This window comes from Anas acuta, chromosome 5 (genome assembly GCF_963932015.1).
Source record: "Anas acuta chromosome 5, bAnaAcu1.1, whole genome shotgun sequence".
Classification (NCBI taxonomy): Eukaryota; Metazoa; Chordata; class Aves; order Anseriformes; family Anatidae; genus Anas; species Anas acuta.
In genome coordinates, this window is record NC_088983.1 from 49,674,501 (window position 1) to 49,699,845 (window position 25,345).

General features: G+C 37.3%; 2 protein-coding genes across 3 annotated transcripts in view; one reads left to right on the plus strand and one right to left on the minus strand.

The window, feature by feature from the left end:
* IFTAP (intraflagellar transport associated protein) overlaps positions 1-19,352 on the plus strand; it is a 40,713-nt gene extending 21,361 nt beyond the window's left edge. The window contains 6 exon segments of the mRNA XM_068684689.1: positions 762-916; positions 2,431-2,502; positions 3,441-3,480; positions 10,010-10,140; positions 16,183-16,326; positions 16,328-19,352. Coding sequence (XP_068540790.1) covers positions 762-916; positions 2,431-2,502; positions 3,441-3,480; positions 10,010-10,140; positions 16,183-16,326; positions 16,328-16,363 — 578 coding nt within the window. The 3' untranslated portion in view covers positions 16,364-19,352.
* Positions 1-25,345, minus strand: part of RAG2 (recombination activating 2) — a 486,146-nt gene that overhangs the window by 24,830 nt on the left and 435,971 nt on the right. For both annotated transcript variants that reach the window (XM_068684686.1, XM_068684687.1), the window contains one exon: positions 20,080-20,252. The gene's annotated coding sequence lies outside the window, so the exon portion shown is untranslated. The remainder of the gene's footprint in view (positions 1-20,079; positions 20,253-25,345) is intronic.

Sequence of the window (25,345 nt, forward strand, 5' to 3'; positions counted from 1 at the left end):
CTGCTCCACACTTGATAATGGATTTTTTTTAAAATAGAAAGGCAGTTCTATTTTGGCCATTATTAGTTTTTTTTTTTTTTTGTAGGAAAACAACTGTTCAGCATGAGTTTGGAAATCCAAACTTCTGTGCATATACTTGTCTTGATCTCTGATCAGCTCTTAGCTAAATCTGTACTGTTGAGTTTTTGTTTGATGATGCCTAGCCATGTTGTAATTCTGAGGGACTGTTTTCCTAGTCCCTCTCTGAAGGCCAGAGGAATCCCCTAAGGGAACTGACCTTGCTTGAACATCAGTATTTAATCTTTAGTCTCAGGACCTAAACTTCTGACAGCTAAATATGACTGGCATATGGCTGTTTGTAAGTCTTGGTGATACAAAGATATTGAGGTAGAAAATACACATTTTTGGGGGGCCTGATAATCACTGCACTATGATAAAAAACAAAGTCTTTTCTTGTGCCTGATAAGAAAGTAATCCATCAGGTATGTGAAGGTATATCAAGTTTTCTATATATTGCATAAACTTTTGAGATGATGAATCTTTCAGTATCAAGGAATAGGTCATTCTCTGTGCACTGGAAGTTCAAACTGCGTATTCAGCTTTAGGATAAAGATTGCAAAATAGATGTATATCATGGAGGCTCCGAGCATGAGAAGAGAAATGAATATGTAAAAGTCAGTATTAGATCTAATGAAATTCATGTTTTTCTTTTTCTTGGATGTTGTATTGTGTTATCTGAAGTGGTGTGATTCTCCTTACAGAGGAAGAGGGGAAAACACTTCAAGGATGTAAAAAGTCTTTAAGAAAAACGTTTTCTACTTCTGAGTTCTCAAACAGAGATAAGCAGGGTGGCTCACCTGGAAGAAGCAAAGAAATATCAGTGCGCCTCCCACCACAGACGCCAAATGAGAATGAGGTAATGAATTAACATTTGTCCGTGTGGACAAGCATCACATTCAAGAAGATTAAAGAAAAAAAAAAAAGGTGTGGGGGGAGATATACTGTCTAAATGTTAGAAGCTAATGGTATTATCCCATCTGAGGCAAATATTTAAAATACTACCCAAGTGTGTAATGCTTACAGAGGCACCTGCAGGGATCACATTTGGCAGTGGCATTTGCAGAGCCCCCATAATCTGACTAATAAATAAGGAGCCCTGCAAAGACCATTGTTAGGTTTCCACTGAAGACTGCGGTTAATGGTAGGGGTTGGCAAAAGGGAAAAAGGCTTGAGAGTATGAATGCCAGCATGCACGGATTTGCTTTGTTGGAGGGTTTTAGCAAATATTGAATCCTGTGTTACTAAAGCTAGATTGTTTCAGCTACCTGAAGAAAACAGTTGGCAAAACAGAGGTCTTTTTAATCTTCTAAAACCTATGAGATTAGGGATTGAATGTGTAGGGACAGGAAAGCCACAGGCATCATCTGGAGAGAGCAAGATGGAAATCTGAGTCCACTTGTTAAGAACTACCCTCTTGCCTGAATAACAAATAATAAAGCTGTGGTCTTGCCTGTAATAAAATAAAACAAAACAACAACAACAAAAACACAAACACACAAAAAAAAACCACCAAGAAACAGAAAAAAAACACCACTATCTTCATTAAGGTTCTTATTAAAAAAGAAGTAGCAGGTCATTTTTGCAATACACAGAGCCACGCACTCAATGACTTCAAATGATGGGGCTGCCAGGCCTCAGTCAAAGAGAAAAAGCTGTTGTTTTCCTCCTTACTAACACATGCCTTTGAGGTAGAATCAAGCAAGGCTTTTAAAACAATCACATTCTGTCAGTTGATTGTATAACAATAATGACAAAAATCTTTGTTGCCATTTTTCGTATGAATATGATTGCCTCACTGGGATCGACAGCCTTTGGGTCTCTTTCCTTAGCCACTGCAAATTGGCTTTCTGCCCCATAAAGCAATGTGCAGCTTCTGTTATCCTTTATGTAATAGAACATCTTAATACTTGTCTTTTGTTGCTACAAAAAGAAAGTTTCAGCCATGACTTCATGTTTTTGTCACACTAGTGGTTTCAGAAATAAATATGGCAATAGTGGAATGCATTAGAAAAGCTGCTATAATAGTAATGGGAGGAGACTCTGATGCGGTAAGTTGGCCACCATAACCTTTAAACCTGCCCTGAGGAAAGAAGGGAAAAAAATACTATTGAAAACAATGCTTTTGTTCTAAATGCTGCTTTTTAGGCCTGTTATGATTACTTATACTCTTGCTACAATTGATTCGGTCTGATCCTGTGTAGGATTTCAGAGGATTACCTACATAAGTTCTATTTTCAGCATCATTGCATTCAGTCTTTATAAAAATTGAAATGCACCATAAAAGATCTGTTTGTGTAAATCAGTAGGAGCTTTGACTGTGATTTTGGTTCTGTTTCATGCATGTGAATATTTCTACGTGTTTATCTACAGACAGTCATGAATGAGAACTGGAAAGCTGGTGGCTCTGATGGAAACGATCTTGGTCTATCTGAAAGAGCGAAGGTGAGGTTTTCTTTGATTTTCTTCAAGGTGGGGATTATGAGTAGAACATGACTTACAATTTTGTTTTATGCATTTACAAAGTATTTGCAATTTGTCAGTGTATTTCTTTCACACCTGTGAGAAAAAGGAATGAGAGCGTCATCATCCAAATCTCTTTCCAAGTTTTAGTGAGTACGTACTATTAGAGTGTAAAGGTTGAGCAAGATAATAGTGTAAAATCAGTTTAGGAAAAATGAACTAAGAGCATCTGTGATTACTGCATAGAAATGCAGAAAACTGCTCAATGCATATAGTAAATCCTCCATTTACACATAGACTGGGAAAGTCTTTTGACTCTCACCCTATGCATTTATTCAGAGTGTTACCTGAAATAAGAAGCAACTCTTCTTGTGGTATGTTACATAATTTAGACCATTTTTCAAGGGACATCAGCCTGGTAAAAGCAGTAGTGAAATGTCCCAGATAAAATATCAAAAATGTCATAATTCTTAGCTTTTTTAATTTTCCATTCAGATCATCATTAATATTAAAATAGAAAGATCCGGCTCTCCTTTGCTTGCAACAAATGCTGTGTCTGTGTAATATGTAGTCTTTGCAAAGCTGCAGAGTAATTTATATTGATTTTTGTATGACAACTTTACTTCTTCAGCTTCCCACCAAATTCCTCAAGAAGTTGCTGTTCAGCTTGAGCTTTCTCTTCACCGTAGTTGGTATGCAACAACAACAGTAGAAATTCTTTCCCTACACTTGCAAATATTTCCTTTGGGTTTTGCATTTCAAAAAAAAATCATAATCACTTTCCTATAAAAACGTAGGGGAGAAGGGAAGTGACAAAGGAGGAAATTTAATGCTTTTCTCTGCTTTTCCCTAGTTTGTACTAAAAAGAATGGAATTAATACATTTTAATCTATTTTTCCAATTTTGTGTTTTTACTGCAGGTGAACTTAGATATAGACACAGATGAAGAGACATGCAGTGGTAGGTTTTTTCCTCCTTCATATTCACAAAGATTGTCTGTCTTTGGATTGAAGTGTATGGATATTCTTTTCTTTTTAGTGACACTGAAACATTGTTTAACAGAACCATTTCTCCTCTAAAAATGATGTTCTTTCTCAGTTCTTCCATTGCCAGAAAATTCCCCCAATTGCCCAAACTCCCAGAATTGAACTACTTCTTTCCTTAATTTAACAGTTAATGAAATATAAAGTTACAAAGATTATTTATTATACCATGTTCTGGTGAGCAGTGATTTTTTTCAAGGTTTCTCAACTTTTTGCTAGCAAATTTTCTACATTTATCCACACTTCTGTTTGTATGGAAATTATTTTAATTACAGTGTAACCCACAAAGTAAATTGGGTGCTGAGAGAGTTCTATAAAATGAAAATGTTGTACCTACACACTATAGTGATTTCGTCCTGGGCTTGTAATAAATGAGACTGACCTGGAAAGCACATTGAACTTATTTTAGCATTCCAATTATGAGCATTTCACATAGTGTTGAACTGCTCCATTATGCCTATAATGATTTTAGCTCTCCTGCTTCTAAAAAGTAAATAAAAATCTAGTGTTTATAGGTATTTGTCTATCATAGATGTTTGTGTGGTTTTTATTACCACCAGAATGGAAGACCTTTTGGTGATTAAATTTATTTTCCTCATTTGGATCTGTGACTGCAGAAAGAAACCAAGCCACGCAGATTAAGGGATTTGCCTAAGGTCACTGCAAGAGGCTGTGACAGAGCACTGCTTTGGTCCTTAGTTATTGCCATTTAATTAGTCTGTCTAATCCATTATCTCTTTGATTAGTCTTTTCTCTCTGTATGTGCAGAATCCTTATGAAGTCCAGAGGGCTCACAGACTTCCAGTTGATGAATATTGAGCTTGGTTGTAACTCACAAGAAAACAATACACCCCCCTAAGTCAAGTTTATTTACAGCAAATGTTCTTCCTCCTAGACTGGGCATTCAGAAAGGAGGGAGTAAGATAGCTGTCCTACATCAGATCCAGGAATTGAAGATTTCTTTTTGGTGCAGTGTTCGTGTGCCCGTTTTTCCCTTTGTTAGGACATTGTTCTGTGTTTGTCTTATATTGTCATAATATCTTAAAAACTGGGGCTCACTAGTGGAAGCCGGAACTCACATTTCATTGATGCAAAGAGGCTTTTCAATATCTAGTTTGGTGGAAGTATTGTTAAGTATCTCGAGCTCGAGACAGGCCACAAATTGGATGACAAGAAATAAGCCCAACACTAAAACACTGTGCAGGGCAGTGAGGAAAGAAGAGTTGTGGCAGAGCTTTGGGATAGTTGCCACTTTCTGCACCATGTCAGACCTTGCCTCTCTACAGGCTTTTAAGTTGTTTCTGTGCATTTGTGTGTGTGTGAGGGTAAATGCTAATCGCATACATCCAGAAACACCTAGTGACACAGACTGCATTTGAACAAGATGAGAATTACACAAATGATCATCTGTTTGTACTGTTTGAATATAACATTGTGCAGCAGGAAAGTTTTTGTTACTGCTTTGATTGGTAATTATCAAAAATAATAAACATCACATTATACCATTTCTACTGTAGATTATCAGTGTTTTCAGTGTAATCAGATTATTAGTAGTTTTTAGTAGTTTTTTAGTAGTTTTATTAGTAGTTTTTTTTTACATGACATTTGATTTGGCTTTCAATATCTGCTGTCCTCAGCTCCTCCCATGAGACCGCACTCCCTGCACACATTTCTTCAGCTCAGAAAGAGGCCACATCAACCCCTAAGCAATCAACAGATCTCAGTAACAACATGAAGCATTTAGATTGTATTTTATAATGTTGAAACACTGCACGGCCAGAAGCTAATTATTCCTTCTTTTTGTGTAAAGAAAGTAAACAGCAACCTAACTTCTACCCGGGAAACCCACAGTCTGGATCTTGCGCAGTGCTTCAATGGAGACAGCTATTCAGCCAAGAAAAAAATAATCTCATGGACTACTAAGTCAGTGTGCCTGAAAACAGGCCTCTTTGTTGGATAGTTCCCTTATATGTTAAAATCCACTTGATAGGCTTCATTTTAAGTAGTATATTCTTACTCTTACAGAAAGCATAGCAACAACATGCAAATTAAAACACAAAATGATATTGCCACTATTGTTTGCCATAGTGAAGTAAAATAATATTGCTACCTTAATAAAGGATTACTGGTGAAGGGTTCCAATTAGTTTATAAGTGAGGCAAAGTATGGCACCAATTTGAAAGGCGTGCTGTTGCTGGCCTCCTTAAATGCTGCCACTTGCGTGCCAAACGATAGAGTTCATATTGGCACAACAAGCTGGGATACCCACTGAAAAACACACCTTGCCAGTACAATTACAACAGGCTTTTATCTCTGCTTGTTATTGGCAACTGTTCAGCATCTCTGTACTTCATGTAGCTTTAAGGACAGATCACTTAGCTCTCAGCTGTACCTTAATACAATAGATAGTCACACTTAAGGGGAAATGACTCAAAGCTGAAGGTGTGAAAATCATGGTAGAAAATAGGTGTTAAAACATCCCATCTAAACCAGTGCCTTTTGGAGGGTGATCTGGGAGTATCATTCTAGCAGTGGTCTTCTTTTTAATTTTCCTAAGTACGGTATCTTTTAAGGTGTGAACACAGCTGCTTCTTATGGAAAAAGCAGCCCATAGATTTGGCCACTATACAAATTTGTTGTAGCTGTTTTCATCAGACAGCACTGGGCTGCAAGCCTGAAACCAAGGCAGTGCTTTTTCATTGTGTGTCTTTGGCTCGGTAAACCTTGATTGGCAAAGTAGAATTGCTGCGCTAAACCATAGCTTTAACCCATAGTGTAGAGACAGTATGCGTATGGTGGGCTGTTTAATTGCTTTTTCTCATTGAATTTAATCTATAATTGTAAGTGGCTTAAGGCAACAATAGAAATGATCAGGCTTTCTCCAGGGACAGATCGAGAATGCCTAGTATCTGTGTTTTGGCAACAGAATTCCTTTCCAGGACTGGAGACAAATCACTTGCTGCAGGGCTCAAAGGATACTTAGGCAATAGTAGGTACTACTTGTATAAAATACAAGATATGTAGAAGCATGGCTAGGGACCTTGAGTGTGGTCTTTTTTAAATACAGGAGAATATTAAAATAGGACTAATTCAATGCATGAATGAGGATGCATAAGCAAGGATATAGGAGTCTCATCCTCATCAGGCTTAGAACACTGATATTGAAATTGAAAATTTGTCTTATCAAGGTCCCAATTTTCTGTAGCCCCACAGAAGCTTAGGAGAACCTGAGTGACTCAGTTAATTTGAATTTGAGGGCAAACATAGCTATTTGATTATTTAAATAAACCATCCTTTAGGCAAATCATATCAATATATTATTTTCCATAATGTATGTCTTCCCATATATATTATGAGCCTATTTGTATATCCATAAAAATCAGCTTGGGGAACAGGATTCAGATGTTTTCAAGTATGGCGCTCCACCAAACCTAAGAATCTGATGCTTTTTTTCTCCTCCAGTCTCTGCAACCCATTTAACACTGCCCTAAGATAATTTCACACTAGACAGCTCTTTGGGGCTAGCAGTCTGAAGCGTGAGAAACAGAGGAGAGAGAAAAATTTAGCTTTTAATATTTTTTGTTAGTGCTACCTTCCTCCCCAGCTCCCCATCAACAGAATTTTTGTCAAATGCAGTGTCTGAAAGTGGTAAAGCTTGCTTTAGCCTATCTAGAGCTGTGCATCAGTTGGCTCCCTAATGGTAAAGATGAGACTTCGAACTTCTTCACTCCAGAGGGTTCACATCCCATTTATGATTTAATTTATTATTTGTTTCTCTATTTATAATTAATGTCAATGGTACAAAACGAACAGCAACAAAACAATTTAGCGGTGTTCACAAATTTAGTAGTCGCTTTTCTGTGGGTCTATCACGGGAAGAAAAAGAACTAAAAAGAATTGCTCAGTTTCCTAATCTGTTCTGCTGCACTGTGCAGGACTTGAGTAAAACTACAGAAGTTCACTGCCACATCATCTAGGAAGTTGGTTCTTCCTGGTATGAGGGAAGGTACATTTCAAGATCTCTTCTCAGATTTTTGATATCATGCCTGCTCAATTATCTCTATATATGGTGCCATTGGCAGTATTCAAGGCATTCCTGTTGCTAATTAATCACCTCCACAGAGAACATAATTAGCAGCTTAATTAGGATCATCATCCACTAGTGCTGTAGCATAAGCCTAACCCAGCTGTGAGGTACTGGCTAGAACTTACAATAGCCTACAGTTCCTTTGGGAGCTCCCACTGAGAAGGATTGTCAAAACTCCCTAATTTTTCTCTCTGAAGGAGTTTCTTGATTAAACATTATCAGGCAAAGCAGCATTTACCGATTAGACTTTCATATGCTGTCATGCAGCCAGGATAGAGAGACAAAGCTCATTTCTGGCATGTCTACTGGCAAACAAAGTTTGATTACCACATTCTTATGGGGTGATTGAAGGAAATTTCAAACATTGTTTGCATTACTAACGAGCCTTAAAAAATTGGAATTGACGTTCTAAGTATGACAAGCACTTCTTGCTAAAAGCAAAAATAAATTTCCTTCGGTTGTCCCAATTTTTAAGAGTTGTCTTTTTGAGCCATTGCCAGATGGTTACATAACGGTGCTTCCTCCTCATCTTTTCTCCAGATTGGTCTGTTGTGGGGGAAAAACTGCTCTTAGTACAGAAATAAGTGCAGTGTTTATATCAGGAGATGATACAAACCTCTTGATGTCCAGGCTTTCCTCTCTTCAGTGAGGGTATATATTTAGGGTGCAAGTTTGAAACAATAGCAGAAGATGCCATTGCCTTTAAATGAGCATTCACATCTTCCTTCTGTCCTCTTTTGACACCAGTTATAAAGGAATGAAAAAAGCAATTGCAGAACATGTGAAGCCCTAGCATATATTCCTGTGGACTGCACATTTTTTTTCAGAAAGCTTTCCTATATGACTGATGCAGAATAAGATCAAATGCTATGCTGAGAACAAGGACTGAAAGCACATAGATGACTAGAGAGAGATATATGCAACCAAGAGTGTAGGCATGAAAATTGTAAACCATTTATATGTGAATCACAAAGCAAAACACAAAAATCCAGGAATAAGATACCCAAGGGAATAAATTCAGATGTTTAATAAACACATTCTACTTTACAAACCCAAAGTAGATAGGCCTTGAAATAAACTTGTCGAGAGAAAATCTAAATGAAGTATTTGATCATGGATTTTTTAAGGCATAGTTAGGAAATCATTATTTTTAAATGCAGATTTACAGGGGGATGACAGGTCCTTGACCATACTGCTGTGGTGAAAACATGTGCAGGTAGAGATAAATGGTCATTTATTTCTTTTCATTGTGGACCTATGTACCCACTTGTTGGTTGCATTAAGTAACATTCAAGCAACATTTTGAAGGTTTATTCTGATATTTCAAGAGGAAATCAAGCTACTAAAATCTAGTATAAAGTTGTAAGGAATTTGTGTACCAGGCAGAAAAAATAGTAGGTTGATTTATGTAATCCTTCAACTAAATTGCAAGACATATGGTTCCCTTAAGATTCTTCGTGGAAGCATTACTGAGACAAGATGGACACATCTGTGCTGTAGCTGAGCTGAGATTGATGCATGTTAAAAGATATTTCTGAAATCTAAGGCATATCCTTCTAAGCTGTCACAGAAAGTAAATCTACTTTTCCCAGTATGAATGTTTTGCTTAAGTGTGTAAAGGCAAAGTGATTCAGAAATCTGTGTGTTTGTGAACTATGGGCCAAATCCTGCCAATGTGAAAAGGTTACGTGTTCCTGTATCCCGCATGTGTAGAAGTCCTCTTCGGTGCCTCTGGAAAGTTCAGGGAGGGACAAACATCCCTGAAATATCCTTGGACAGTAGTCATCTGGCACTCTAATGGGAAATATTATTACTTCTTTCAGGTGTTTTTACTTTATGCTTCAGGAGATTAATGTTAAGGCAGAAGCATTGCAAAGATTCCTTATGCCCAACGTATAAGATGGTGAAACTCCAGGAAAAGAGAATTGAAATGGGCTGCCCAGCTAATCAATGAAAATACCAGACTTAATCTTGCATAACTCCTATTGCCAAAGTTTCTGCTCAGGTCCTTCCTTCCTTCCTTCTCATGAAAGAGAGAAATCTAATCCCAAGTTTTCTCTGAGTTTAGAAATATCTAGTTCCAGAATTTTACTTCAGCGTCCTCAGGAAAAAAGAGCTAGCCATCTGTTTAATCAAGTTTGATTTTTCCTTAGTATAGTATATTTTATTATCTAGATTCTAGCTCAGGACTGCATGCATCTGTTTGCAAGATAATTGCCTGTATTTTTTATTATGCAACAATAAGTACAACACACTTTGACTAACAAGCTTCTGTCTGTATCTAAGCACTACAGGATTTTACACTCAACTGTGTTACCATACATTGATAGAAGGATAAAGTTGAGTATTTTTTATTCAGCAGGGTCATTAGTTCTTCCAGGACAGGTGGAACAGACAGTGACTTGCTGTACACCTGCTTTTGTTAAGCCTGTTCAGCGGAAGTTCAGAACCTTGTCGGTGCCACAGCTGTTGGACAGCAAAACGCAAGAGGTAGGAAGTCAGATTTAGTTATTTAAACCCTTTCTTTAAAAAAAAAAAAAAAGTTGGCTTCTAATAGTTTTTAAAACCTGTTGGCTTCTAGTGTTATTTGCACGGGGGCAGAGGGATCGTGTGGAACTGTTGTGAGTTTACAAATCAAATTTTTAATGTTTGAATTAATGAATTCTGAAATACATTAAGAATTGAGGTAAATAATACAACGGTTCTGCTTTATCTTGCAGACTGCTGCTATATAATCCTATGTTTTCAAATTGCCAACAGATTGCAACACTCCAAGTTGTTTTTGGGCTTTTTAATATTTAATTGATGTAATTTGCAAATTACTCAAACAAACTCTTGCACTTCCTGACCTTTTTAGAAATCATAACTTATGTGGGCCATTTAATTTTCCGAAGATTGCATGGTCTTGGTCTTACAACATGGTGCAGTTCTCATTGAGCTGGATATAGGAACTATCTTCTGCGGCAATGAGGTAGTGAATGATCACTTTAATGTGACATTTGAAAAAGGTTTTAGAATATATTGTGATCGGAATTGGAATTTGTTCTTTTGGAAATGAGTAGTAGCAAGATGCCACTGAGGATTTGTATCATCTTGGTGTGGCATGGAGAGCTTTGTGGCATGGAGTCTCAGCCTTTTAATCAAACACAATCAATACATGTTTTAATTTAGAATTGCTATCTTCCCTCAGAATTACAGACCTTTTCAAACTAGAACAGAAGGTTCTAGGCAGGCTTTGCTCGCAGGCTTACTTTAAGTCATTAAACTTCCTATCCAAGTAGTCATTGTGAGCATCAACTTTTCGGGATGTTTATATTGCAAAGAATTTTTCACAACACTTTTTCCCTTGCCTGATCTTCATAATAAAAGCTGAAGTTAGCTTCTGGCTAAAACGGGGCAGTTTTGATAGCTTCATATGTTTATTGATGTCCCATGAGGCTTAAACCAAGTTTATAAATGATGTGTGACCAAGGAAGGATTGATGGTATGGCAGGGCGTATGGTGTCTCATTTCCAGAGCTGAACTGTAGTTGGTTCTTTGCAATAAACTCTTTACTATAAGGAACAAGTCTGCTTTGGGAAAAAGTAAATGTTCTAAAATGACCTTTCAAGCTCTAATACCTTCCATTCTGTGAATAAAAATATTTGCTCTTTTCCCTAAGGATTGACGTAATTCAAAGTTTTTTGCCTTGAGAAATATCCATTGGCACACAAAAAAAAATAGAATGAGGTTTTATAGTTTGCTCATTTGATAACTTCTGTATAAAATCAAAGAAGGAGAGTTGTAGCAGCCTGCAGTGTTCATAAATGATTGCATATGACTCTTTAAGTTATAATTCATGAAAAATAGATGAAGATCCCACTGCATGCAAAATTCATTTCTGTTTGAGGAAAAGTTGGGTTTTGAAAGGGAAACTGACTACTATTACATTGGTTAAGGGTTGCTGCATTTTTCAAGAACAAATACTTAAGATTTTCACAACTGTTTTGTTGGTGCCAGACTCTGCAATACTCAAAATTAAGGCAGTCTTTCCCCTAAATTATGCATGTTTTAGTGCCTTCACTTATTTAATAGAAATGTGGCCTGATTTTTAGAACTGTCAAAGCTGAACAGGTCTATTTTAAAATCCCTCAGTGCTTCAAATTGTCATTGCTGTGAAAATTAAGTCTTGCATTGCTTATGGCAGGACTACTTGAGAAAGAGAAAAAGATTTACCCTGAAGACATCCCTGCTTTGAAATGACTGTTCCCTGTCCATCAAAACAAATCTGCTAGGGAAGGGCAACAGAATGTGGCTGCGTATTTGTTTTTTGTAGGGCATAAGGGAAAACCCTTCTCTTTGAAAAATAAACAAGTGCGATGGAGGAGCAGAATATCGGTGCTATGGACATACTTGTGAGGGACTTCAGTGGAAGTTGTACATCTCTGAATGTATTGCTAGGGAAAGTTTAATGTAAAAAAGAAGCACTGTTAAAGCCCAGTGCACAACTTGGCTAATTATTCAAGAACAGCTCTCCCTGAACATGTTTCTTCTATCAAAAGCTGTTGACATAGCAATGACACAAGAAATTATTTGGCCAGCAATTTTGCTTCCTCTTTCTACCCTGGTTTTAAACACACACACACATATATATAAATATATATATATATATTCTGAAATTTTAATATAGACAGTGCACCATTCATGACCTACCACAAATTGAAACGGTGGAAGCAGCATTCTCTCCATGATTGAAATACATTATCACATAACATTTACCTCCCCTACCCGGACATTTATTCTCTTCTTTATTTCTACTTAATACTTTCATAAAAGATAGATTTTATGTTTATTTATTTATTAACTGTATGCGTTAATGTCTAGGTTCTTTATTTGTGCTTATTTCCCCCCTGCATGTATATAATTTCACTTGAATGCATATTTTTCACACACTTATTATTCACATTCATTCAAAGTGGGGCTCATCTCACCTAATTTGAGCTCTGAATTTAGTCTAATTTAGTCCTGTCATCAGGAGGGAGAGAGAAGCACCTCCAGTAAGTGATTCATCTCACTTGCTGTCAGCATTTGTCCTAAGATATAATATATCTCTGTCTGATATCAGAGGCTGACTCTCAGGCTGGCTCTTTTTTGGCTGGCTGCTTTAATCTAGAAGCCTAACTTTTGTATAGCTGGGATTAGGAAAGATGAATCCTACCCTTCTATTCCCCAGTTAGTCTTTAGTTTGAGCGTTCCAAAAAGTATTTAACATGCCCCTTTTTATCATTTTAACTGTGGAATGGCAGCATCTAAAACCTAAAATGCGGTTTCCATTGACCTCTTTTGGTCTAAGATTCTACAGTTAGGCTTCAACTGATGTTTGTTTCTACTAAGTGCTATGTATAAATGCAACAAGAACAAGGAAGAACTTGTAACCTAAAGACAGGCTTGACAAAGTGAAGGAAGATGGAAGAGTTGTATCTTTTCAGAGGCTGGTAAAGACACAGAGATTGAGTGACTTGTCCAGGATGATGAAGCAGTAGTGGAAAATGGGCCATGATTTATTGACTTTCAGTCCAGTGCCCCTAGCTTAAGACAAACCTTTTTTTTCCCCAAGTAACCCATACTAAGTTTGTATGATATAAAAGCATACATGCCTTTCCCCCTTTTTTTACTCATAGTTATTGACTTGGTAAGTTTTCTTTTGAGTATACAATGAAATCATCAGTGAGTGTATGCACATCCTTTACATAATTTGAACAAGTGAATTGTAGTGTGCCGTAATTACACAGAAGTACAGGATTTAGAAGAGAGGAAAGCTGTTCAGTTAACTGTAACTCCACACAGATTAATAAAAAGAACTCAGTTGCCAGTTATTAATAGACTTTTGAAAGTCTCAACTTTAAGGTATTTTATTTACAAAATTATTATGAACAGCCTCTAGCAAAATACTTCAGTTATTAACATGAATATTGCATTCTTTTTCCCTTAAATTGGACATGCAGGAACTGTAAATGAAAATGATTCTTTCTTCAGAGAGTAAATCACAGGAGCAATCTTAAGCAAACTGGCAGTTTTCTAATAGAGCAGAATTCTATTCCCAGAGAGCTCTCAAAAAGATTTCAATTAGATGTTAAATTAGACACCTGAAATTCACATATTTCTCTCAGCTCCTTAGGCAAAAATAACAAGATAATAACTTGATCAGCTCAGAGGATTTGGTGTTCTATTGCAAAATGTCTTCCTTTTGAAAGAGATCAAAATTGCAGTTTGCAATATAAAAAATTTATACTGCTTGTCTGCATGGAAGGTTGAAGTGAATAGCTTCCTGAGAGAAGAAGAAAAGAATCCCTACTGCTTTGAATGCTCATTTGAGAGATGAAGCACACTGATAAATATGCAATGTGAATAAACTTTTCAAATGTGCAATGAATGTGTAATAGAAAAATAGGTATCAGTGAAATCAGGTATGTTATACTTTGGCATCTATCTCCAGTTAGCATTTTGGGTTTCTCCTTTTTTTTTTCTAAACAAAAATTTCAATTTTTTTTTTCTGCATCTGCATTAAAAGTTATTGGAAAGACACAAAGTTCAACACAATGGCACAGCGAATGACTATATGCTTTCTATAACCATGTTAGAAGAGGAAAGATAGATTTGTTCTTATAGAATCCCTATGAAGGTTTACTGTAACTTAAACTGTTCTTAGATTAAATACCTTTACATGTGAATATTTTTACAACCAAACTAACCACAAAATATTTGTACGTTGCATTATATTTTAGAAGTGTTTTGTATTTCCCCAAAGGAAAGAGAGGTAGTAATGAAACCCAATTGCTAGTACTCATACTATATGGAATTTTATGAGTCTTTGCCTGTAGGAAAGATGAAACTGGCCATAAATATAGTGAAGAGGTCAAAGAGTTGATCACAGCCCTAATGGGAAAGAGAGCTTGTGGTGTGCAGGCTTTGTGTTACGTAAAGATTTCTTGAATGTGCTGTTTATAAAAGTTAATGATGGCTTACCTGGGATAGTCTATGGACATGAGCAAGGTAATGTTTGCATGTGGAATAAATACCTTTTCCTAGACTAACTTTATCTACAAAGTTCATTTATCTTATTTATAAATACCTGTGGTCTAGGGGTCTGTATCTAAGATGATTTATATGCTCCAGCATCTGTCAAAGCCAATGTAAGCCAGGTCCCTGGAACATTAAGCAATGTGGGTGATTAATAAAATTATACAAAGCTGGAAAAATATTTCCTGTTCAGTCAGACAGAATATGCTTATTTGTTTTGTTGGATGCAAGGAAGGACAATCAGGATTTTAGAGTCACTGATCAATTTAGAAGACATGGTACCCCACAAACTTTCTGTTAACATTTTGTAAGAAGCTGCAGTGACACAGTTAATGACAGAGAATAATATATTATTCTTATTATATAATAAGAAGTTAGAGAAGTTTCCTCTCCAGTAACAGGGCACCCACCAGACACAGCAGTGAATATCTTGTAAGTATCTGTGTAAAGGATGCATCATTAAGTAAACTGTAATGTTTCAATGAAGATTCATCAGATGTTTGAAAATAAGTGTTTAAATGTTTGGCTGATTTGGTACTGGAGTACTTACTTCTTGGAAACATAAAGCCCTTGAGGAGGTGTGCTACCTGTCATGGCTGAAGTTTCTAGATATGTTATTTTAATTTCTCAAAAGATAGAGAACATTTCTGTACAGTTTGGCCAGTGAGGACGTGTCTCTTGTGTAGTTGTGGAATTCATTTTATGTAAATGCTCACCATAAACCTTTTGTGCTGTCGCTTCCTGCAGTTACTTTTCAGCATACAGCCTGCCATAGTTATTTGTTTTCATTATTTTATTTTATAGGCAGAGAGTTTATTCTAAGATGTTTCTATGAGAAGCAATATAGAAACACTGTACAATATGTCAGGAGAGCAAGTATCAGCAAGCACAGTAACACCCTGTGTTCATCATGTAAGAAGTCCAAACCATCAAATTGCGTATCTCTGAAATGGTGAAAATGATTAGAGTCTGAACATTGAATATATGTCATTTTGCTTATTCCACTCCTCTCTTTTGTTGAAACTGTGTTCTGGGCAGCACGTTACATTAGTATCAGATGTACACTGAGGCTTTATGTGTTATTAGCCCAAATTTTAAGGATATGGAATCTGTCTTTGAAATTTAACATGGTTGTACATAACTTGCCCATATCCCCATAGCCCTGGCTCTACAAGTGGCAGAAATGTAATAGATGTGTGCAAGGAAGGTTTTTAGATTCCTCGCCTCGAGCAAAATTAGCTAATGATATTCATTCAGATATAGTGCAGTACAAATGGGGCACATTAAATGACTTAAATTAGGTCAAATTGAATAATTGAATTTATTCTTTTACTTAAAAACAGCTTAATCAGCTGAGAGTGCTGGAGTCAGAAAAAATAGTTTAATTAAATATTAATTAGAAGTTTATATTTTGAGCTTCCTTATCATTACTTGCAGCAATATTATTTATGCATCTGGTTTTGTTCATTACAGCTACTAGGGGATGATGTTCAACCATTCTTACTCGATGAAGAATTTGATTATGACAATGTGGCATTGACCCCAAAGTTCTCTGAAGCCAAGCTGAAGGCCATTACAGAATTGTCTGAAGAGAAGAAGAGAGGACAGATGTCAAGTCCAGCAGGAGCTGAAGACTGAATCAGATGCACCCTGAGTGACATTGTGTGCAGTGCTGGTGAAATAACATTTTAGGGGGTAAATCTAGCTTCTTGTTTTAGTCTTATTTAGGGTTTTTATCTGTGTGGGCAGCAAATGACATCACTAGGATTTTTTTATTTGTTTCACCAAGGTGCCTTGGAGCCTGAGGCTGCCTTTCTGTATACCTCCTTCTAGTCCAAATGAAAGCACAAAGCAGGGAGATAGTGCTTGCTCAGAGTTGCTTGTTTAGTAGCCCTTCAGCCAGTGAAGAACTTTTACTATCTTTTAGTATTCTGTACACTGATTTGCCTTGGCATTCAGGTTGGCTAAGAAGGTCTCTTTTGGTACCTAAACCCCACAGGATTTTTGAATATATCAGTGGCCTTGAATATTCTTATCCCCAGTGCTCAGCTTCTTTGCTGTTTTCCAGGTGGTACAAGGCAGTTGGAAAGATGTCTCAAACAACAGCTATGAATTCTCTTTTGTAAAAAAGAAAAAAAATCCTTTTTTCCTGAGCCCATGTTGCCTCAGTCTAGGCATGCTGGAATAATTCCTTCATAGGACCAAAACAAGCTGGCATGATTCAGAATAGCTGTATGGCTACTCTGGCTTATATTTGGTACTGACTAGTCCAGAGCTAGTCCTAAAGCTGCCTTTGCCTATTCTTTCAGTAATGCAAGTAACAGCTTTTTGCAGCTGACATATCAGTCTATAGACTTTTGCCCTGTCATTATAAGATTTAAAGATACCGAGTTATAACAGGGAATAAATCTGGGGATGTTTTTTCCTCTGTTCTGAGTTACTTTAGTTCTGCAGAGAAATAAATATTTCTGTTTCCAATAAACTTTTTTGAACGAGTTGATCAAAATTGATGTTGTATAACTGCTGACAATTAAACATGTACTGCTACAAAAACCCTTCCAGACAGAGAAAAATATAGTGATCTAATCCATTAAAGAAATTGGCATTGAAAGGCTGTCAACTTTTTTTTTTTTTCAGTAGATGATTCCAGATACTAGTTTATGGCTTATACTCAGCATCATTGAAATACAGTAAGCTTTGGAGCTTAGTAGAGTACACACAGTATGAGTGGGAGAGAAGAATGTGCATCTCTGGCACAAGATAGTATGAACTTGTGCCACAAGATGTTTAGAATTTATTTTTTTAGTTTACTGTAGAAGCTTTGCTCATGCGGCTTGATTTAACATCACAATTCCGGATTGTATGACTGGTCTTTCTGGTATTACTCCATTAGCTAAAGTTGATTGACCAACATCTTGCCCTTGGCTTATCTCCATTATTTCTGAAGTGGGTGATTAAGGTGATGAATATGGGAACAGTGCCTAAGTAGAAACTAGAGACCAAACCACAAGTTGTTAAAAAAGACTCTGGATGAAATCCCTGCAGTTGATTGGCTGCTCCATTGTCAGAAATGTAAGAAAACAAATAAAGTGTTTTGATATTCCAAAGGAAATATTTTTGGATCAGTAACTTTCTAGACTGTAACCCTGCACCAATGAAATCTGAATAGCATTTGTTTTGAGGAATGGTACTTACCTAAATTAGAGGGATGTAACTTAAGGGGTAGATTAACAACAACAACAACAACAACAAAAGTAAGCTCAGGTAAGATGATAAGAAGAGTGTTGTAAAACTACAAATATATTGTACAGAAGAACTGATCTGTACAGGACCTTATTGTAGAAGGTAATGAGAAATATCTTCTTAACATCTACACTCAAAAGGATACCTCTGCTGTAGTTAAAATAGATTTTGATGAAATTGATTGTAGTAGATTTTGCTGTTGTTTGGGAAACTTTTTTTTTTTAATCAGACAGACTTAAATTCAATGAAGCATTTTGTTGAACCCAAGATATTTTGAATGAAGTGCTTGAGATCTGACCAACTGGAATTTTCCAATGAAACGTTCATATAAAAAATCCTGAGCAGGTCTGTTTTTTAAATTATCTTCTTGAAGATGTAGATGATGTGTATGAATCAGAGGGATAAGAAAGAAGTTCTTGTAGAGCTCTATGAGGAAGAAATAAAGAACTGCTGTACAAAGATACCAAGGTCAGCCTTTAAAGGCATCAATAGAAAAACAAGGAATGCAACCTCTTAACATACGTATGTGTAGCAAAGGTACAGCAAAGGAACCTTTAGTCTAAGACCTCTGTGTATAATTTGCTATTCTGAAAACAAAGAATCAGCCATAAATAAAGATGGTCTTTTGTGGGTTTGTGGAATGGTTTAATGAAGATAATGAATTTGGCACTCTCTTTATATTCTTTTAGAAAGGTATGAGGCACAAAAGCTGTAGATCAGTCCTGCTGGAGTCCTATTGCCAGTACAGTCAATGAGAACTTGTCCAGGGGTTCATAATGATCTTCAGGCCAAATCAGCTCTGGAAACTCTTAAGTGCATTTTCTATTCATTTCATTAACGATTTTTCTCTGTGCATTAGGGATACATCCAGCCATTCACTTCCTTCTCTCACAGGCAGATGATTCGCTTACCAAATGTTCAGAGTACCTATTATGCTCCATAAGTGTCATTCAGTATAGTCATTATATGGTTCCGTTTGATATAAAGAAACACTTTGCTGCAGAATACCCAACAAAATTGGAACTCTTTAGTGACATTTATCTTATGCAGAGAAATGGGAATAATTCACTTACATTTACACTACTCATGAGTTAGATTTTTGCTCTTTATTAAGAGAGATGAATATCACAGTGGAGATTAGCCAATGCCAGCTACATTTTCTGAGCATGACGTTCTGTTGGCCTGCCCTTGGGCTTGTTTTTGGCTTGTACCTTTTATTTGATAATACTTCTGAGAGAAGGTATATTTTCCTCTTTTCTGTTACCAAACGGTCATTTTAAAGAACGTATATTATGGGCATGTTAAATTTTATACATGTACATGGAATTAGTTACCTGGATTTGTGTCTGTATTTCTGAGGTGATGTGGAGTCTGAATAATATTAAAGAGGAAAAAAAAGACATTCTCCTTTCCTATTTATGGTCTTTTCTAAACACTTTTCCTATTTTCCACAAGCATTAAAGACAAAACTCTCATGTGGAACAGGAAACTGAGTGCTACTTGGAGTCAACTTTGCGACTGTTGCAGCAGTGGTTAGAAAGCTAGTGGTACTAGCTTTCTAACTCACTCATGAGGATTTTGAAATGCAAAATCTCTGATGTTGGGAAAACTCACTGGAAATCAGGCCTATGTGATGCATCTCTCTAATCTCTTTGTATACAAGATTTCATTGATGTCTAAGGTGCAATAGAGCCCTGCACCCACATCAGTCAGAGAGCTTATCAGCATTAGATTTTTTGCTCACTGGGGTGTTACTCTTTCCTTTCACAGTCTTGAAGGATCATGAGTAATGGGGTGGAACTCTAAGTCTTATGGGAAGTTAGTACTACTTCCACTCGGGCAGGAATCTGAAGGGTTATTTCCTTTGCTGGTTGTGGTGCAAGCTTAGCTATTAATTCTCAGAGTTATTCCTTGTGGGTGTAAAAAGAAGAGTAACTATTTGATAAGATAGTGGCCGTGAAAGAATAAGATAAAAATTGAGGAAGTGAAAAGAGATACAGACAAATCTGTCTGGCAGACATTATGTTTCTAAATATACTTCTATTAATGCACAAAGGTATCATTATATATACTTGTATACACACAGTGCCACTGAAAGAAAATAATTTTAGTATGGAGAGTACTCACCAGATAATTCAGAGCCTTTTGAAGAAGGTGGCATGGAAACAAATCCTTGCTCTTATGGAAAAGACCCTTTGATCCTCTGGCCTTCATTTTCTGCTGCTATAAACTGGCAGGGCTCCACTGAGGCCATTTGTATTCATACAGAGCAGACAGGGCCTTGGTATTTACAGTCTTAGCTGAAAGAATACAAAGCCAAATCAATTGCTGATTTGACTTTACTCAATATAAAACAATGTATATGACCCATTATCTTTATGTGAAAATATTTAAATGCAGAGCCAGTGCAAATTAAATGTAAAAAAGATATCTTTAATTGTTCAGTTGCTATTTTTACGCAGGTCATTTTGGAGGTTCTCTGGTGGTGTATGCTTAGAACATTGTTTTTTTGCTTTAATAAAAGTATCAGATATGCTTTCAAGTCATGTTCAAATCATGAAACTTGATTATATATATTACTAATAATTCTCAACTCCTTTGAAGTTTTTTTTTTCCCCTCTGTGACGTGGCAAGGGTTGGAAATGGACTTTGCTTTATCTCAAAATTGTTTTAAAATGATCTGACATCCTTTGTGAAAACATATACTTTACACTGCTATACAGGAGCATTCTGTCAGTTTGTGGTGGAACGGGAACTTTGCAAATCAAAACAGGACCAAATGCTTTGTTATTCAGCATTTTTATGTATGCTTTGGTTTGGCTGCGCAGCCACTCTGTATCAAGGGGGCTGCCTGGCTGGCAGGCTGATTTGTACCCTGCTGTCCTCTACCCTAAGTTTCACTCAGGGGTCTGAGTAGCACCTTGGTTCCCCCGGCTACAAGACCATCGGACAATTCGGCTACACTGACCAAGGACACTGAACCAGGAGCCTTATGCCGGGGCTCCAAGCATGCTGAAAGGGCTGGGGCAGAGGTTCATTAGACTCTTTGGCTCACTGGGGCTGTGCCGAGCACAAGGCTCACCACCCTCGAGAAGGAAACCCTTGAGAAGGGCTCTTGCCGGCCTCATGAAATGAGTTCCCTGCACCACAGAGCTGAATGCTTGCGATAGCGGAGGGCATTCCCACCACAGTGTGCTTTCTTGTGGCGGTGCGGCAGTTGACGCAGGTGGCCCTGAGGCGCCACATGTGTCCGGGCCGCGCGGGGAGGGGACGGGCCCTCACCCTGACGGCAGGCCGCCCTCGCCAGTCCCAGGCACACGCGGCTCTCCCAGGTGCTAAGTGTTTGCCTCTCCCCTGGGAAAACAAGGCAGGCAGTTTTCTCTGAAATGGCCCCGAGTAAGTTCTGCAACACCTGAAAAGATGATGAGTTTGCTGAGTTTGTGCTTGCCGGCTGCTGGAGGGGATGCCTTGGTTTGGCTGGCATGGTACTGCCAGCGCTGCAGGTGTACGAGCTGTGAAATGCCACAGAGTTAGGATGGAGATTTCCTTACTGCTTGTTTATGGGAAGTTTGCAAGAAGAAAAGCAAGTGTTAGAAGGTACCGTCGTTTTTATAGACAGGCTAATTTATTTGCAATCGCAGTGCCCCACAGTTAAAATGGAAATCAATTTTAATGCCTTATGAAAATGCAGAAATATTTGTCTCATTTACAGCACTTCCAAAAAGGACATATAATAAAATTTCCCTGATTAACAATCTATAATTTTATGTGCTTTGCGGTGTCTTTTTCAGAACATCTATCCACATAAATGTGTTTCAAAATAATAAGCAAAGATAGATCTGAACAAAATCCCTAAATCTAACTTCACACTGAATACTCTTCAACTCTCTGAATATTCAAAGCCTCCTTTCATCTCAATATCCCCAAACTTTGGGGAAGTAGATTCTTTAAAAATCTTTAATCAAACATTTCTCAAGCAAAAACCCCAAACCAAAGCAAATGGAGACTTGTCTATATGAAAATAATCTATAGAATAGAACTATTAAGTTTACTGCATTCCATAAGGAGGCAATGGTATTCTAAAGAATGAAATGGAAAGTGATATTTTTCTAGAAGGTGAACTATACTAAAATATTCTGTTGACTTGATACAATTCCTGACAACCTTTCAATGTCCAATTGAAAAATGAGCGTAATCATTTAGTAATTCATGTGGATTTACAACACAGTTATCTCTTGAGCCATTAAAATGAGATTAAAAATGTGTGGGATTCTTCAGTGTATTTTGTGGCGGTGCTAACACCATAAATTAGGGCTTTAGCCTCATTATATCATATGTTTCAGCAGAGTTTGTTCTTTTGTGGCTGTTGTGGTTGAGTACTTGGGCAGCACTGTTTGTGGAGTGCAGGTGTGTAGTTGCAGCAAGTAAACCTCATGCTTAATAGGCTTTCTTGAATCCATCTGCTTTTCTGTGCATATGTATAAAGCCTTCTACTAGGCAGTATGATAGGCATAATTCTTAGAAAGAAGTGTCATTTATTATGTTGCTTATGCTCCTCAGAATAACTTAGCTAGAGGACAAATTCTGCCGATTACTTGGAAGTGTTGACTCTGCCAGTTAGATTTGCTGAATATTGTACCCTTGCTCTTTGAGGGTGAAATGTTGAAATGCATTTTTTTTCTCCTCTTTTCCTTATTTTTGTTTTTGTTTTTCCTATGTGAGATTTACAGCTGGCTTCCCTACACTTGACAAGACACTGCATTAATCCAATGAGCTACTTTCCTGCTGGATAAAATTTTACAGTAAAAAAGATGGAAGGCTGGTGCCTGGGCCAGGAAACATCAAAGCACTGTTAAGATTTCATGCTCAAGCTTAGCATTTGCAAAGCTTTCAAAAAACAAACAATTGGGAAAATACAAATAATGGTCAGTTGGCTTACTGAATGAAAATTTAATTCCCAATTGCCTTTGTTTAAGTCAGCTGCTTACATGCCAGTTCCTCTGCCCACCAAGGATTCTGCTAAGTAACATATTTCAGAATCCAGACTGTCAAAAATACTGACAGCTAGCACTAGCTGAATAGCATTTCCTACAACAAAACTGTGATCTGTTTAAGGCTCTTTGTTTTGGGTTGTGAAACTCTTCTTGAGTTCCACGGATTTATTTTCCACTTATAAACATTAATAACATAAACTGTACAAAAAATAACAGCCTGTGGATATCTTTCTGCTGAGATCAGGAAGAAAGGAGGTAATGGGAAGAGAGGTTGGCTGAAGAGCCAAGTATCACCTGGGCCGTGAATGTGACATTTCATGCCTTGCTTTTCATTCTTTTGCAATATTGGCATGAGAATCCTGATTGTCAAAAGAATACACCTTCCTACATCCCAACCCCCAGATTTATGAATGTGCTGGCAAACCAGCAATCCAAATTCAAATGGTTACTGTTCCACGGGTAATAGTATTCACTGTGGGCTACATTTTGGTGCTTGCAGCTGAAAGTATTTTCCAAATGACGGGATTAGGCCCTGATCACAAATGTTCAAATAAGTGTTTTTCTGGTACTGGTTGTAAAGCTATAATTCTCAAAATTTCATTTTTGAAATATGTATTCTTTTTAATACTTTTCACTTGCTGCCCCAGAACAAGCAGATCAAAGTCATCCTGCAAAGATGATAGGGGAAAAAAATAACTTGGAGTGCTCTGAACAGAAGTGATGAAATTAAGAATGAAGTAAAATTTAGCAATGTTAAGTTTAGGGAAAACAGTTTGCTGAAATCGTTATCTGCCAAACTTTGCAAGTAGCTCTGAAGTTAGTGGAGCTGATTTGCTAAGGGCAATTAAAAATAGTCAGAAAAAAATATTGGAGCATATTATAGTAGCAAAATACTGCATCAGCTGGAGTTGGATTTGATTAATATTTTCCCTGTCAGAACAATATACATGAAAATGAATGGTTAAAGTCTGAAAAATTTTACTTGTTAAGACTGTTGTCATCTCGGGATTTCAATTCTTGTAATGGAAAAAAGTCTGGTTCAGTGCAATGGTGCAGGTTTGGTCTGACTGTTTCAGTTCCAGAGCATCTCTACAAGCTCTTGATTTGTACACAGGCTGGACGATCCATTTATGAGGCATCACTGCCAGCATTTGCACAAATGAGAAATGATGTATTATTTAAATACTCTGTTTTTCTGAACAGCATAGTTGCATTAAAATTGTACAGTAAGATAGAAGAGAGGGCTTTTTTTCTGCTCTTACCAAAAAAAAAAAAAAAATGCAGCTTATTTTAGAGGTGAGCTTGAAGTGGAATGTAGGACCAGAACCACATTAGGATTCTGAGAAAACCTGTATCTGCATGTAGCTCTCTGTCTCATGACTTTGTGGCTCAGCATTACTCTTTGCCTGAATAAATGACATCTCTTTTGATCTTAATTTGGAATATGTGAAGTTAAACTTTTTCCTTATTTCAAATATGCCATCAAGTTAATATTTGCAGGGAATTCTTTTATTTTACTGTTTATTCTCCATGCCTCTATTAGTCTTGACTGCCATACTACACCGCAATCAATATCATATCACACACAGAAGACAGGTTATGACTTTGCCAGTTTTTCAACAGGAGGGGGGAACCTTCCTCTTGCCGAGAGCTGCAGAGGCTATTGAAACACCTTTGGTTGGCCACTTGTCCATTTGAATGGCTGTGTGGACTTAAGCCCATATTTTAATGATGTATTTTATTACACAAGTCAGGGAGGTGCTGCTAGTTGAAATAATTGGGAATAAAACTCAGTTCAATGAACTCCAAAACACTGTGTGCTGGTCGCTGTAAGTTCCTCCTGATGCTCCCACCCCATGCAGCTCTGTCAGCATCAACGTACACAACACAGGGACCCTCCCTGCAGTTGCTGGTAATTGGGCTCCTGTAAAACACTGTCAATTCGCTGGGACACTTCGGATGAACTGCAGCTTCCCAGGAGGCTCCCTGGAGCCAACTGTATTTTTTATGTATTTTCCCTTCCAAAACACACTTCCACATAACCCTGCCTCACCCTGTCCTCCTCCCCAAAGGAAGGGCTAGAGCAGACTATCAATGCCTTGGCCATTTACCACTTGTTGGTTTAACTGAGTGTTCAATTTTGCTTTTCAGTTCACCTTCTCTAACCTTTCTTTTCCAGATGGGATTTTATTTCTAGTGCCAAGCACTGAGAAAACAAAAATCTGTGTTCCTTTAAACCATCACAGTGTTAACTGAAAGGGGTTTGCTGATGTATTCAGTAAGAGAGGAAACAGATTCCTACCTCAAAGAAAAGTTTCTTTGTTTTAAATGTTAATTGTTTTAAAGCACCTTAGAGTTTTTTGGGGCCTCTAGGTCTTTCTTTCTTTCTCTCTCTTTTT